General features: G+C 46.0%; 1 protein-coding gene across 3 annotated transcripts in view; it reads left to right on the top strand.

Annotated features, from left to right (window-relative positions):
* Window positions 1-14,051, top strand: part of RBBP8 (RB binding protein 8, endonuclease) — a 146,551-nt gene that overhangs the window by 128,519 nt on the left and 3,981 nt on the right. For 2 of the 3 annotated variants that reach the window (XM_075314456.1, XM_075314457.1), the window contains exons 16-18: window positions 2,794-2,866; window positions 7,449-7,545; window positions 9,470-9,611. In XM_075314456.1, the coding sequence (XP_075170571.1) occupies window positions 2,794-2,866; window positions 7,449-7,545; window positions 9,470-9,611 (312 nt within the window). Of the gene's footprint in view, window positions 1-1,800; window positions 1,928-2,793; window positions 2,867-7,448; window positions 7,546-9,469; window positions 9,612-14,051 lie in introns of those variants that run through there. The other variant, XM_075314458.1, reaches the window with a different exon arrangement.

The following is a 14,051-nucleotide window of genomic DNA, read 5'->3' as shown; positions in this document are numbered from 1 at the left end:
CGTACAGCCGTATACACATACAGACACCTGCGTACAGCCGTATACACATACAGACACCTGCGTACAGCTGTATACACATACAGACACCTGCGTACAGCCGTATACACATACACACCCCTGCATACAGCCGTATACACATACAGACACCTGCATACAGCCGTATACACATACAGACACCTGCGTACAGCCGTATACACATACAGACACCTGCGTACAGCCGTACACACAGACACCCCTGCGTACAGCCGTATACACATACACACCCCTGCGTACAGCCGTATACACATACAGACACCTGCGTACAGCCGTATACACATACAGACACCTGCGTACAGCCGTATACACATACAGACACCTGCGTACAGCCGTATACACATACAGACACCTGCGTACAGCCGTATACACATACAGACACCTGCGTACAGCCGTATACACATACAGACATCTGCGTACAGCCGTATACACATACAGACACCTGCGTACAGCCGTATACACATACAGACACCTGCGTACAGCCGTATACACATACAGACACCTGCGTACAGCCGTATACACATACAGACACCTGCGTACAGCCGTATACACATACACACCCCTGCGTACAGCCGTATACACATACACACCCCTGCATACAGCCGTATACACATACAGACACCTGCGTACAGCCGTATACACATACAGACACGTGCGTACAGCCGTATACAGACACCTGCATACAGCCGTATACACAGACACCTGCGTACAGCCGTACACACAGACACCCCTGCGTACAGCCGTATACACATACACACCCCTGCGTACAGCCGTATACACATACAGACATCTGCGTACAGCCGTATACACATACAGACACCTGCGTACAGCCGTATACACATACAGACACCTGCGTACAGCAGTATACACATACAGACATCTGCGTACAGCCGTATACACATACAGACACCTGCGCACAGCCGTATACACATACAGACACCTGCGTACAGCCGTATACACATACAGACACCTGCGTACAGCCGTATACACATACAGACACCTGCGTACAGCCGTATACACATACAGACACCTGCGTACAGCCGTATACACATACAGACACCTGCATACAGCCGTATACACATACAGACACCTGCGTACAGCCGTATACACATACAGACACCTGCGTACAGCCGTATACACATACAGACATCTACGTACAGCCGTATACACATACAGACACCTGCGTACAGCCGTATACACATACAGACACCTGCGTACAGCTGTATACACATACAGACACCTGCGTACAGCCGTACACACATACAGACACCGGTGTACAGCCGTATACACATACAGACACCTGCGTACAGCCGTATACACATACACACACCTGCGTACAGCCGTACACACATACACACACCTGCGTACAGCCGTATACACATACAGACACCTGCGTACAGCCGTACACACATACAGACACCTGCGTACAGCCGTACACACATACAGACACCTGCGTACAGCCGTATAAACATACAGACATCTGCGTACAGCCGTATACACATACAGACACCTGCGTACAGCCGTATACACATACAGACACCTGCGTACAGCCGTACACACATATAGACACCTGCATAAAGCCATATACACACACATATATACAGACACATACACAGATATAGTCACATAGAAGTGTATACATATTTGAAAACATTCACATACAAATAATCATACACAAAAGACAGACACAATCCTATACACACGGACATATACTGGAGGTGCTTTTTACTTTTGATGATTGGGGGACACTTCTTCTCTCTCGTGCAGCCACAGACTTGTTTCATGCCATGGTAAATCCCTCTAAACTAAAGGACCTGTGGTGACGTCACACCCATGTGATCAGAAGGGGCGGGGCCTCAGCAACGCAGGTGATGACAGAAAGAAACTCCAGGTGTCCTGGAGTTCTTTATGATAGAAGCGGGGACCGAGGTAAGACCTCCAGATGGAGGGTGCAGGGGGAGAGGGGGGGGGCGAAGCCTACATGATTATAGTGGACGGGAGGAAACATGGCCACGCCCACTAACAAAGCCGGTCACGCCCACTACCCAGTCAGCTTCTAATCACTGGGATGCAGCCACAACACTGGATGGAGGCAGCGCGCGCTGCATGACGTCATTATAATGCACATGGCCGCGCACTGTGCATGCCAGCGGCCGGGTCTCCTGTACTATGCGGTCGGTCAGCACTGTCTGCGCCTGTCAGTGTGGCCGGCCACATCATAGTACAAGAGACACGGCCGCGCGCAATTCACTCTGCGCGGCCATGTGTGTTATAATGACATTATGCAGCAGGCGGCCCGCGGCCGGCCCTCAGCAATAGCTGGGAGAGCAGCCTGGGGGGCAATTGCCTCCCCCCCTGCTCAGCGCTGAGGGATGACGTCACCACGCTGGGACTTTGTGTCCTGCGTGTGCTCTGTCATCCGCAGCAGCGCAGGGAGATCATGTCTCCTCCGCACTGCCGCAGAGGTTAACTACATCGGCGCGCTGTGCACACTGATATAGTTAATGGTATCGCAGCTCCGTGTGGGCCCCCTCTGAGCACGGGGCCCGGGGCGGCGGCACCCTCTGCTCCCCCGCTAGCTACGCTACTGCCATACACCCAATTGTCCACATCATGTAAAAGAAAATGATTAATTGGGCTATGCTAATTATTTTTATAGTTTCTTTTATAGTTTCTTTGTCCAGTTTTGATGATCAACCTGTGATTCATTGGTACTAGACTTGGGTTTTAGTGGCTTGTTTACAATGCTGTTTTGTTTAGGGAACCAAGGAAAAGGAGAATCCTACCAGAAGCAGAAGGCATATGTGGAGCCCTATGTACAGGATGCTGAAAGGTAAGTTTATGGACATAAGCCATTGTAATATATACCCTTGCTGACATAGAATTTACTGTTACGTCCTATATCTGGTGACTGTATATTAAGTTGTCTCGGAAACTGTCGACATCTGCCTGTAACGGCAACAATGAGGGATAAACTCTGATCACTGCTATCAGCCCTTTATATGTCATTGGCAATCTCTGACAGGATCATTTAAAGGAATTGTCCACTACTACAGAAGGTGAGCATAGTCTTTATTATTTTGCCTGGGGGAAACGTGGAATAAGAGGTTGTCCTATTAGTTAACATCCCCTTTAAGGTTCGGGGGAAGCTGTTCCCATCCAGATATCTCTCCTTCCCACTGTGTCGCAACCACACAGTGCCGATAGGGGGAACCTGCTGAAGGCTCCCATGACTGCCATGTCACAACTACATGTAGGAGAACATCATTTTAGCTATATACTTCAATTCTGTAATATTGCAGTATGTAAAGCAAGCGATCAGATAATCCCAGCTTCAATTTCCCCAATGGGACTGAAAAATAAAGTAAAAGAAAAATTCAAATCCTCTCCTCCCTCTTTTCTACATTTAGAAATAAAATATTTGGTATCACAATGTCCTTAAAAGTCCAAATACATCAAAATACAATATTAACTCTACAGTTAAAACCATATGGAGAAAGAAAATCGAAACACTAACACTGGTTTTTTTGCCATATAAAAAGCAATCAAAATCATTATACTACCTCACAAAAAAACCAATCAATAATCGTACTGAGAAGAAGAACCATGTTGTCATGTTATTTTATAGCACAATACACAATTTTAAAGTGCCATAAAAAATATTCAACAATTGAAAAAAATGAAAAGTGTTAATGTTCGATTTTTTATTTTTTTTTTTTTTATTTTAAAAACAAAAAAACATTAACATGTTTTTTTAATGAAGTAAAATCTGACAAATATTTGAAAAAAAAAATATTTTCCTCCTTTAAACACTAAGCAGATCAGCTGCTGAAATTTGCCATGAAACCTAGTGTAGGTCACAGTGACAGTAAATGTGGGTGGGATCGTCTCACATTTATCTGATGTCACTCCTCCCCTCCTCTTTTGGGCATTTGCAAAAGGATAAGGGAGGATGAAGTTTAGGATCACAGTGTGGGGCTTCTTTGTTGGTGACTGTAAAGCGATACTGATGTGGACAATGTCACAGAGGACGGTGGCAAAGCAGATTGGTGCGCTGGGGATAGATACTCAGCATGTGATGGGATGAGCTATAAGAGAAGGGACAACACAATAGGGTTTTATCCTGCTAAAATATCAGAATTAATATAGATACAGTTGAAACCAGATGTTTACATACACTATCTAGAAAGACACATATGCATGTTTTTCTCACTATCTGATATGAAATCATAATAATACTTTCCCATTTTAGGTCAATTAGAATTACCAAAATTATTTATATTTGCCAAATGCCAAAATAATGATCGAGAGAATATTTTATTACTTTCTGCAAAGTCAAAAGTTTACATACACTAAGTACAATATGGGACAGCTCATATGATGATTTCATGTCTTTGGAAGCTTCTGATAGGTTTATTGGTAACATATGAGTTAATTGAGACACACCTGTGGATGTATTTTAATGCACACCTGAAATACACTGCTTCTTTGTGTCGCGTCATGGGAAAGTCAAAAGAAATCAGCCAAGATCTCAGGAAATAATTGGGGCCTTTTGCACAAGTCTGGTTCATCCTTAGGTGCAATTTCCAGATACCTGAAGATGCCTCTTTCATCTGTACAAACAATTATGCGCAAGTACAAACAAGATGGAAATGTCCAGCCATCATACCGTTGATGAAGGATACGGGTTCTGTGTACCAGAAATGAACGTGCTTCGGTCAGACATGTGCATATCAACCCACGAATAAAAGCAAAAGAACTTATGAAGATGATGGTGGAAGCTGGTAAGATTGTGTCATCCACAGTGAAACGAGTACTGTATCAACATGGGTTGAAAGGCCACTCTGCCGGGAAAAAGCCATTAATCCAAAAGAAACATAAAAAGCCAGATTAATGTTTGGAAATGCACACAGGAACACAGACCTTCATTTTTGGAGACAAGTCCTGTGTTCTGACAAAACTAAAATTAAACTGTTTGGCCATAATGATCATCATTATGTTTGGAGGAAAAAGGGAGAAGCTTTGAAGCCTAAGAGCACAAGCTTAACTGTAAAACACAGGAGTGGCTGCATCATGTTGTGGGGTTGTTTTGCTGCACCAGGGACTGGTGTACTTCACAAAATTGATGGCATCATGAGAAAAGAGGTTTATGTGGCAATATTGAAGCAACATCTCAGGACATCAGCCAGGAACTTGAAGCTGGGGCAGAAATGGGTCTTCCAAATGACCCAAAGTATACTGCCAAGCTAAGAATTTCGGGGTCAGTGCTCAGGTTCTTTTGAACCCGCTCGGATTTGGACTTTTACAGTCCGGGTCCACCCATCACTAGTTATGACTCTTGAAATGTGTGTATGATAGGATGGGAAGTGGGGCGACTGACTAGCTTGGTATGCTACCTTTATATTGGCCACACAGTCAAACATGGCCCATAGTAGCCTGTACTGTACTGTAACACCTCCACATGATAGTACCTTCTTTTGAGTCCTCCGAGAACATGCACATGCCTGTTAATGTTCTTCTGAAGGTGGCTCTCTCTTAGGTCCAGAATGGGTTGGAGGGTCAAGAGTCTTGACAAATGTAGGTGCAGTGGTTTCCATCTTCCTGTAGATGGCATCCTGGTATATAGGAAAAGTCTTCATATCAAAAGGCCTGAAGACAGGTTTAAACTATGGAGACTTGATGCCCATCTCAAGTACAATGGCTTATCTTCAAAATGCCACAGGGGTGTTATTTACTGATGTAGATTACATGAGAAACACAGCAGATGCAGTTTTTGCTTTGTCAAAAGAACCAAATGCAATACACCACATTACATAAACTTGCCCTCCTGCCTGTCAAGTTCACAACCCCCCTCACAGGGCATGGTTTTGTTCTCTTGGATGTAGACCTTTGAGCTCTTGTAGAATGTAGAGCTCATGGATCCAATTGTGAATTCAGTGATTCATATTGTTTAGTGAACTCTTAACCAGAGATCACTAGTTGTCTACTGCCTGGCCTAATTGGTGTAGACCAAGTGCTTGCATAAAGAAATCACACCACACACCAGATACAGTTGGATGTGAAATCTCTTCTTGATCACAGTGGCACCAAACAGAGCGAGTACAGAGCATACGTCCTCTTGATATAGGCTAGGGGCGTACACAAGTTCAGATATGCCCATTTAGTGGGACAGTTCATGGGCTAGCCAATGGGGAGATCTGTGTTGCTGTTGATGGGCGGGTCTGACTTCAGTGGATGAATCCATGCTGATGGTAGGGTCTGTGATGTCATCGGGGGCCATCTTGGATTCCTCTGAAAACTGACTGGCTTATTTATAGAGAATTCATTTCATTGAACACACTTCTCACAGTGCTCTATGTCCAGAGGTTAATTAAGTATTTCATCTTATGGCTCTCCTCAACAATATTACGTATTATACATATTGTCCATGTTGGCTTCCAACATAGGTAAGGGAAGAATGGAGCATTATTTTTATTTTAATTCTCAGACTGTATATATCTATCTTGGATCCACCTGGAGTAGAAGTGAACTGATCTCCAAAGACACGGCAGGATTATGGTCACAATTTTTCAGCAAAATGTATAAGCCAAAACCAGGAGTGGAGCCTACACTGAGAAAGTATTGGATACATCTGCATCTCTCCTATGTGTTGCACTTGCTTCTGATTTTTGCTCACAAATGTTTATGTAAAATAAATAAGTGTGAAAGGGGCAAAAAATCTTAACCTAGTCAAAAATATAATTCCTGAGCTACACTCAAAACATGTGAACAGAGTAATGAGGACTAAGAGCTAACGGGGGAACATGCTAAAAATGTGCTTTGTGGTTATATATGGATATAGTGGAACTGGATACATATACAGTCACTAAGTATCTTATCTTACACGTTATACTTTTAGGTGTTAATTTACCGTTCTTTGCCATTCCATTAGCTTTGATAGAGTAATCCATGCTTAATCATACTGTGCAGATCTTGGGTCTTTTCAGTCTTGGAGGAGATCACAATTGATGTTAAGGGCACACCTTTTCATTCTTCTATTAAATGTAGCCTGTAGTATTAGTGGACAAAACGGCAGAGATCAGGGCTTGTTTTGATCTCTAACAGACAACCATGAGCTTGTGTGACCGCCAAACTATCTGGTTACAGAAAATAGAAAAAGTACAGCTGGTTATTAGTTATAACTAGGAAGGAAATGGGAATACCATAGGATCAAGGGTACTTTAAACCCTGGTTATTAGTTATACAACAAACCCCAGATCAGAACGCACATGTATGTCCATTGTTGTGGCATTTTCTTAATAAATAATTTAAAAATAGGAAGTGCAAAATCACCAAACAAATCTGGGCTCCATGTGTTATGTGCAACTGTTGTGTAATCATATAACGTGTTTTTTTCGTTTTGTTTTCTTTAATAGGAAAAATTCTGTAGTGGATTTTCCTCATATTGAAGTTGTGCGAAACAAGGAAGAGAGGAGGAAATTACTGGGACACACTTGTAAAGAATGTGAATTGGTAATTTAACAGGCTGCTGCTCGCTAATTTCAGGCTTATTTCTTACTGATATTCTGAAAATATACGGTATATAAGGGCAACTAGTATTTAAAGCGGACCTATTACTATGAAAGTGCAGTCCTATCTGCATGTATTCTGCTATAGAGCAGGGGGAGCGGAGTAGATTGATTAATATAGGTTTGTTCAATCTAACCTGCCTCTTTTAATCATTTAACCTCTTCACTACTTGGTAATTTTCTTTTTTTTGTTTTTGTTTTTTTCCTTCTATTCTACCAAGAACCATAACTTTTTATTTATCTGTCAAGTGTCTGTCAAGTACTAGAGCTTGTTTTTTGCAGGATGAGTTGCACATTTGAATGACACTATTGATTTTGTCACATAATGTACTGAAAAACAGGGGGAAAAAAAATCAAAGTGTGGTGAAATTGCAAAGAAAAATGCAATTCCGCAATTATTTTTTGTGTTTTTTATTTACCATTTTCAATATATGGTAAAACTTCAGCAGACTCCCAGCTGTCATGACATCCCATTGGCAACCCACGATCTTGTGATAGGCGTGCCTGTGGGCAGGATTAGTGATACACTTCCTGTCTGCTTGTGTTAAATACCACTGTCCGTGATTAATAGCGGGATTTAACTGGTTGAGTTGAGGGTGGATCTCAGGTTTACCCGCAGCTGTTAGAGGCACTTGATGGCTGATTAAATCAGCCATCAAGTGCAGGTAAAAATGTTGGGAGCGTGTGAAGCAACATCAAAAATAAGGTGCCAACCTTTGATGTAAATATACGTTATCGGTCATGAAAGGGATAATCCTAATTACAGCATGTTATAGAGGAAAGTGCCAAGTATATGGATATATAGTTTTGTTCAGTATAACCTATGTTTTAATCCTTTCCTCTTTCAGGGATTTGCGGTCCTATTGGGGAGTGACCGCTTTCTTTGTATACTTGTTGATGCAGAGACAGTTGTCAGTTACTGATGGGACTGCCCACTGGACCAAATATCCCAGAACAAAACTATATATCCATGTACTTCGCACCCTTTCCTCTATAACATGCTCCTTGCAAGTTGCACTGCAATTTCATAGTGGCAGGTTCCCTATAATGTTTGTTTTAGTCTGTGACAAGTTACCATATTTTTCAGATTAAAAGACACACTTTTCCTCCCAAAAATTTTGAAGGAAAATGAGAGGTGCGTCTTAAAATCCAAATGTAGCTTACCGGGAGGGTGATGGAGAGGGGTCTCAGGAGGCAGGACAATGCTGTGCACTGTGCTTTCGGACGCTGCTCTCTGTAGTGTGCGAGCAGCAAGGCTCTGTGTGGTGGTCAGCGCTGCTGTGTGGTGGTGCTCGCTGCGGACAGACTCCAGATGCCATTTCTTTGAAGCCCGCACCATCGACATCTTCAGAATGGCCACTGCCTCTCTGCCCGGAGCGAGCACCATCACACAGCAGCGCCGGCCACCCCAGCACACGGCAGTGCCCGCTGCCGCAGCACAATGCCACAGGAGGCATCTTGACCTCCCCCCCTCTGCACCGCCCGCAGCATCAACCTGCTCTACTGCCACTGCCTCCTGTGACTTCAACTCCACCACCGCTGCTTCCACCCCTCCGTTAAGAGACCACGGGATTATAAAACAGACCCATATTTTTTATTTTTTTAGCTCTAAATTTAGAGTGCGTCTTATAAAACGAAAAATACGGTACTTATATTGTTGTTCTGAAATATCACCTTTTTTTAAAAAAAATTTGTTAGAATTAAAATGAAACTTTAGAAGCCATTGGGGTCTTGGTAGATATAGACTCTCAAAGTATTTGTAAAAAAAAGTAGAAGAAGAAGATAATTAAAATGTTGTTGAGCACTGCAAGATGTTTTTGCTTTCATATTTAAGCAGATGTATAATTGTTAACATTATCTCTTGCCAGTATTATGCAGACCTCCCAGAAGAAGAGCGAGCTAAGAAATTGGCAACCTGTTCTAGGCACAGATTTCGTTACATCCCACCCAGTACTCCAGAGAACTTCTGGGAAGTAGGATTTCCTTCTACCCAGACCTGCAAAGATAGAGGTTAGAGATTTTTGGGAATCAAATATTCATATAGTTAAATACAGTTACACATATCTAATGCATAAATGAAGTTAATGATCTATAAACTCAGCAGCTGCTGGAGCTCCTACATCACTGAGTTGATTTATGATGAGCTCAAAGGGATAGAGATGCGGCAGAAGCACTCACTCCTGTGATAAAATAGGTAGAGAAATGTGCTACCTCAGAAAGTAGCAGCCGTGAGTCCCTGTTTTGTCTGTATACTCATTTATCATAAATTACTAATGCTTTCTCCCCAGGCCAGGAGCTGTGGTATATTCCGACCATGAACTTGAGCTGTTTTCCATGGTCAGACTCATTACATCAGTCATTACACAGTACATAGCGCGGGCACATTTATAAGATTATCTCAGCACAAAAACCTTTTTTTTTTTTTTAACACATCCATTTGTGGAAATTTATTATTAGAACAAGATCTATTGATTAAATGTTTTGTTCTTAGGACAACCCCTTTAACATTCTAATATTTTACAATGTTCTCATGTACTACCAGCAGAATTCTTAAAATCATTGAATATTTTAAATAACACAAGAATAGCAGAACTTTATGACTTTTTATTATATAACCCTTAGTTACATCAGAAAGGATAAGTTTTTTTTCCAACAATATGATTATCTGTAGTGCTTACATTATCTAATATAAAACTGCACTATTTTATTCATTAAATAATGTCTGCAGGGATTGAGCTTGATTCTGAGAAATTGCCTTCAAAAGGTAGCATAAGATTCTTTTCTTTGTCGCTCCATTGGGAGACCCAGACAATTGGGGTGTATAGCTTCTGCCTCTGGAGGCCACACAAAGTATTACACTTTTAAAAAAGTGTAACCCCTCCCCTCTGCCTATACACCCTCCCGTGGACCACGGGCTCCTCAGTTTTATGCTTTGTGTGGAAGGAGGCACACATCCACTCATGCATTCTCATACATAGTTATGACGGATGGAAGAAAAGAGGACCCCGATCGGGTCCCCGGCATGTTCCCTTCTCACCCCATTATGTCGGCGGTGTTGTTAAGGTTGAGGTACCCATTGCGGGTACGGAGGCTGGAGCCACATGCCGTCTCCTTCACCATCCCTTATGCGGCTCTGGGAGAAGTGGGATCCTAAGCGGTCATCCATGTGCTGGGACCGTGCTCCATCCGCAGCCCCTGGTGGAACCTGCCGGACCGGAGCTTCTTCACCCCCAGGGACCGGGCCCTGCAACTTGAAGGTACTCTGTGTCCCCATGTGGGGACTGTACAGGGAGGGTCGCACCTTCTCCCCGGAAGCCGCGGTAGTTCCGTCCGTTGTTTTTTCGGCGGACTTCCGCGCCGACCGTGCCTGCTTGTCGGGCGCGGCCTTAAATTTAGTCCCCGGCTTCGCCGCGGCCTAGTCGTGAAAAATCCCGCCCCCGAGCCTGCCTGTCAGGGGTAAGGGCGGGATTACCGACATGACGTCGGCTCTGAGGGCTGGAGCATCTTGCATGTCTCCCTCCCCCCTCATTGACCACTTTGGGGACCCCAGATTCCCGCTCTTTGCTAGCGCCGCCCTCGGCTCCACTCCCTCCCTGAGAGCTCCGGCGGCCATTTTTAGCATTCTGCCGGTGGATGCTACTCAGCGGCAAAGCTCTGCAGCTCCGGGGGATCCACGACAGGGAATCTGGAGGACACACTCCGCTCGTTAGCGGTTGGTAAGCCACACCGGTTACCCGGTGCTGGTCCCCCTAGGGTGCCGGGATATATATATATATAATAGATATATATCTTTTCGGAAAGGCTGTATACCCTTTTCCCATATACCCTCAGTGGTCACTCTCCTAAGAGACAACAGCATGTCGTCCACAAGGAGCAAAGCTACTAAGGCACAGATTTTTTTCGCGGCCTGTACCTCTTGTGGGGCTATGTTGCCTGCGGGATCCACCTACCCTCACTGTGATCAATGCTCGACTCCTGCCACGCTTGCTCAGCCGGAGCCTCGGGCACTTGTGGGCCCCTCGGCTCATGTAGATCCCCCTGCTCCCCCTGAGCAGTCTGCAGGGACAGAGTCACCGTCGTTGGCCTCTTTCGCTGAGAAACTCTCCCAGTCACTTTCTCAATCCATTGCACAGTCTATGGACAAATGGTCATCTAAGCTCCTTGAGGCATTGCAGTCCAGACCGGGCCCTTCACAGGCCCCGACCCCTGTTAGTTTGTCTCCTCCAGGCCCTTCTCGGTCCGCGCCGCAGCGCGCTGCCAGGATAGCCCCTAGGTCCCAGGCGGAGGACTCCGGCCCGGATCGCAGCCCCAGACCGGCTAAGCGGCCTCGCTGGGACTCTTCCCCGGCCTCCTCACGCTGCTCTGGATCCCAGCTTGAGGACTCTCAGGAAGACGAGGCGGACGTGGGAGCTCAGGGCTCTGACCCTGACTTCACCCTTAACCTTGATACCCCTGAGGGGGACGCCTTAGTAAATGATCTTATCTCGTCCATCAACCAGGTGTTGGATCTCTCACCCCCACCTCCTCCTGCAGAGGAGTCGGCTTCTCAGCAGGAGAAACACCAATTTCGATTCCCCAAACGTACGCGCAATACGTTTTTTCATCACTCTAACTTCAGGGACGCTGTCCAGAAGCCCAGAGCGGTCCCGGACAAGCGCTTTGCTAAACGGCACACTGACACGCGTTATCCCTTTCCACCTGAAGTCGTTAAGGGCTGGGCACACTCTCCCAAGGTGGATCCTCCAGTCTCTATATTGGCTGCTAGGTCCGTTGTGTCTGTTGCCGATGGCTCATCCCTGAAGGATGCCACTGACAGACAGATAGAGCTCTTGGTGAGGTCTATTTATGAGGCCACGGGCGCGTCTTTCGCCCCGGCCTTTGCGGCCGTGTGGGCTCTCCAAGCAATCTCGGCATGTCTGACTGAGATTAATGCTGTCACGCGGAATTCTGCTCCGCATGTTTCTTCCTTGACCTCTCAGGCATCAGCATTTTCGTCCTACGCCATGAACGCCGTCCTGGACTCCGCTAGCCGTAGGGCTGTAGCATCCGCTAACTCCGTGGCAGTCCGCAGGGCCATGTGGCTGCGCGAATGGAAAGCAGACTCTGCTTCTAAAAGGTTCTTAACTGGTTTGCCTTTTTCTGGCGACCGTTTGTTTGGCGAACGGTTGGATGAGATTATTAAGGAATCCTCGGGAAAGGACTCCTCCTTACCCCAGTCCAAACCTAAGAGACCTCAGCAGAGGAAAATCCAATCGAGGTTTCGGTCCTTTCGTCCCTCCGCCAAGACCCAATCCTCTTCGTCTAACCGGCCGGAGAAAGGCCAGAGGAACTCCTATGCGTGGCGGTCCAAGTCACGCCCCCAAAAGGCCGCAGGAGGCACTGCCTCCAAGACGGCCTCCTCATGACTCTCGGCCTCATCTAGCCACATCCTCGGTCGGTGGCAGGCTCTCCCGCTTTGGTGACGCCTGGTGGCCACACGTTCAAGACCGATGGGTGAGAGACATTCTGTCTCATGGTTACAGGATAGAGTTCAGCTCTCGACCTACGGCTCGTTTCTTCAGAACCTCCCCACCCCCTGCACAGGCCGACGCACTTTTACAGGCAGTGGACGCTCTAAAGATAGGAGTTGTGATTCCCGTTCCCCTTCAGGAACGTGGTCGCGGATTTTACTCCAACTTGTTCGTGGTGCCAAAAAAGGACGGGTCATTCCGTCCCGTTCTGGACCTCAAGCTGCTCAACAAACATGTGAGAACCAGACGGTTTCGGATGGAATCTCTCCGCTCGGTCATCGCCTCGATGTCACAAGGAGACTTCCTAGCATCGATCGACATCAAGGATGCTTATCTCCATGTGCCGATCGCACCCGAACATCAACGTTTCCTGCGTTTCGCCATCGGGGACGAACACCTCCAGTTCGTCGCATTGCCCTTCGGCCTGGCGACAGCCCCACGGGTTTTCACCAAAGTCATGGCATCCGTCGTGGCGGTCCTGCACTCTCAGGGCCACTCGGTGATCCCCTACTTGGACGATCTCCTAGTCAGGGCCCCTTCTCGGGTGGCGTGTCAACGAAGTCTTACCGTCACTCTGGCGACTCTCCAGTAGTTCGGGTGGATCATCAATTTCCCGAAATCCAAGTTGACGCCGACCCAATCACTGACTTACCTCGGGATGGAGTTTCATACCCAGCCAGCGTTAGTCAAGCTACCGTGGGACAAACAGCTTTCTCTGCAGGCGGGGGTGCAGTCACTTCTTCGGAGTCAGTCACACCCCTTAAGGCGCCTCATGCACTTCCTGGGGAAGATGGTTGCAGCTATGGAGGCAGTGCCGTTCGCGCAATTCCATCTACGGCCACTCCAATGGGACATTCTTCGCAAATGGGACAAGAGTTCAGCTTCCCTCGACAAGAACATCTCTCTTTCCCTCGCAACCAAAACATCACTTCAGTGGTGG

Source organism: Anomaloglossus baeobatrachus, chromosome 6 (assembly GCF_048569485.1).
Source record: "Anomaloglossus baeobatrachus isolate aAnoBae1 chromosome 6, aAnoBae1.hap1, whole genome shotgun sequence".
Taxonomy (NCBI): Eukaryota; Metazoa; Chordata; class Amphibia; order Anura; family Aromobatidae; genus Anomaloglossus; species Anomaloglossus baeobatrachus.
This window is presented reverse-complemented; position numbering and strand designations above follow the sequence as displayed.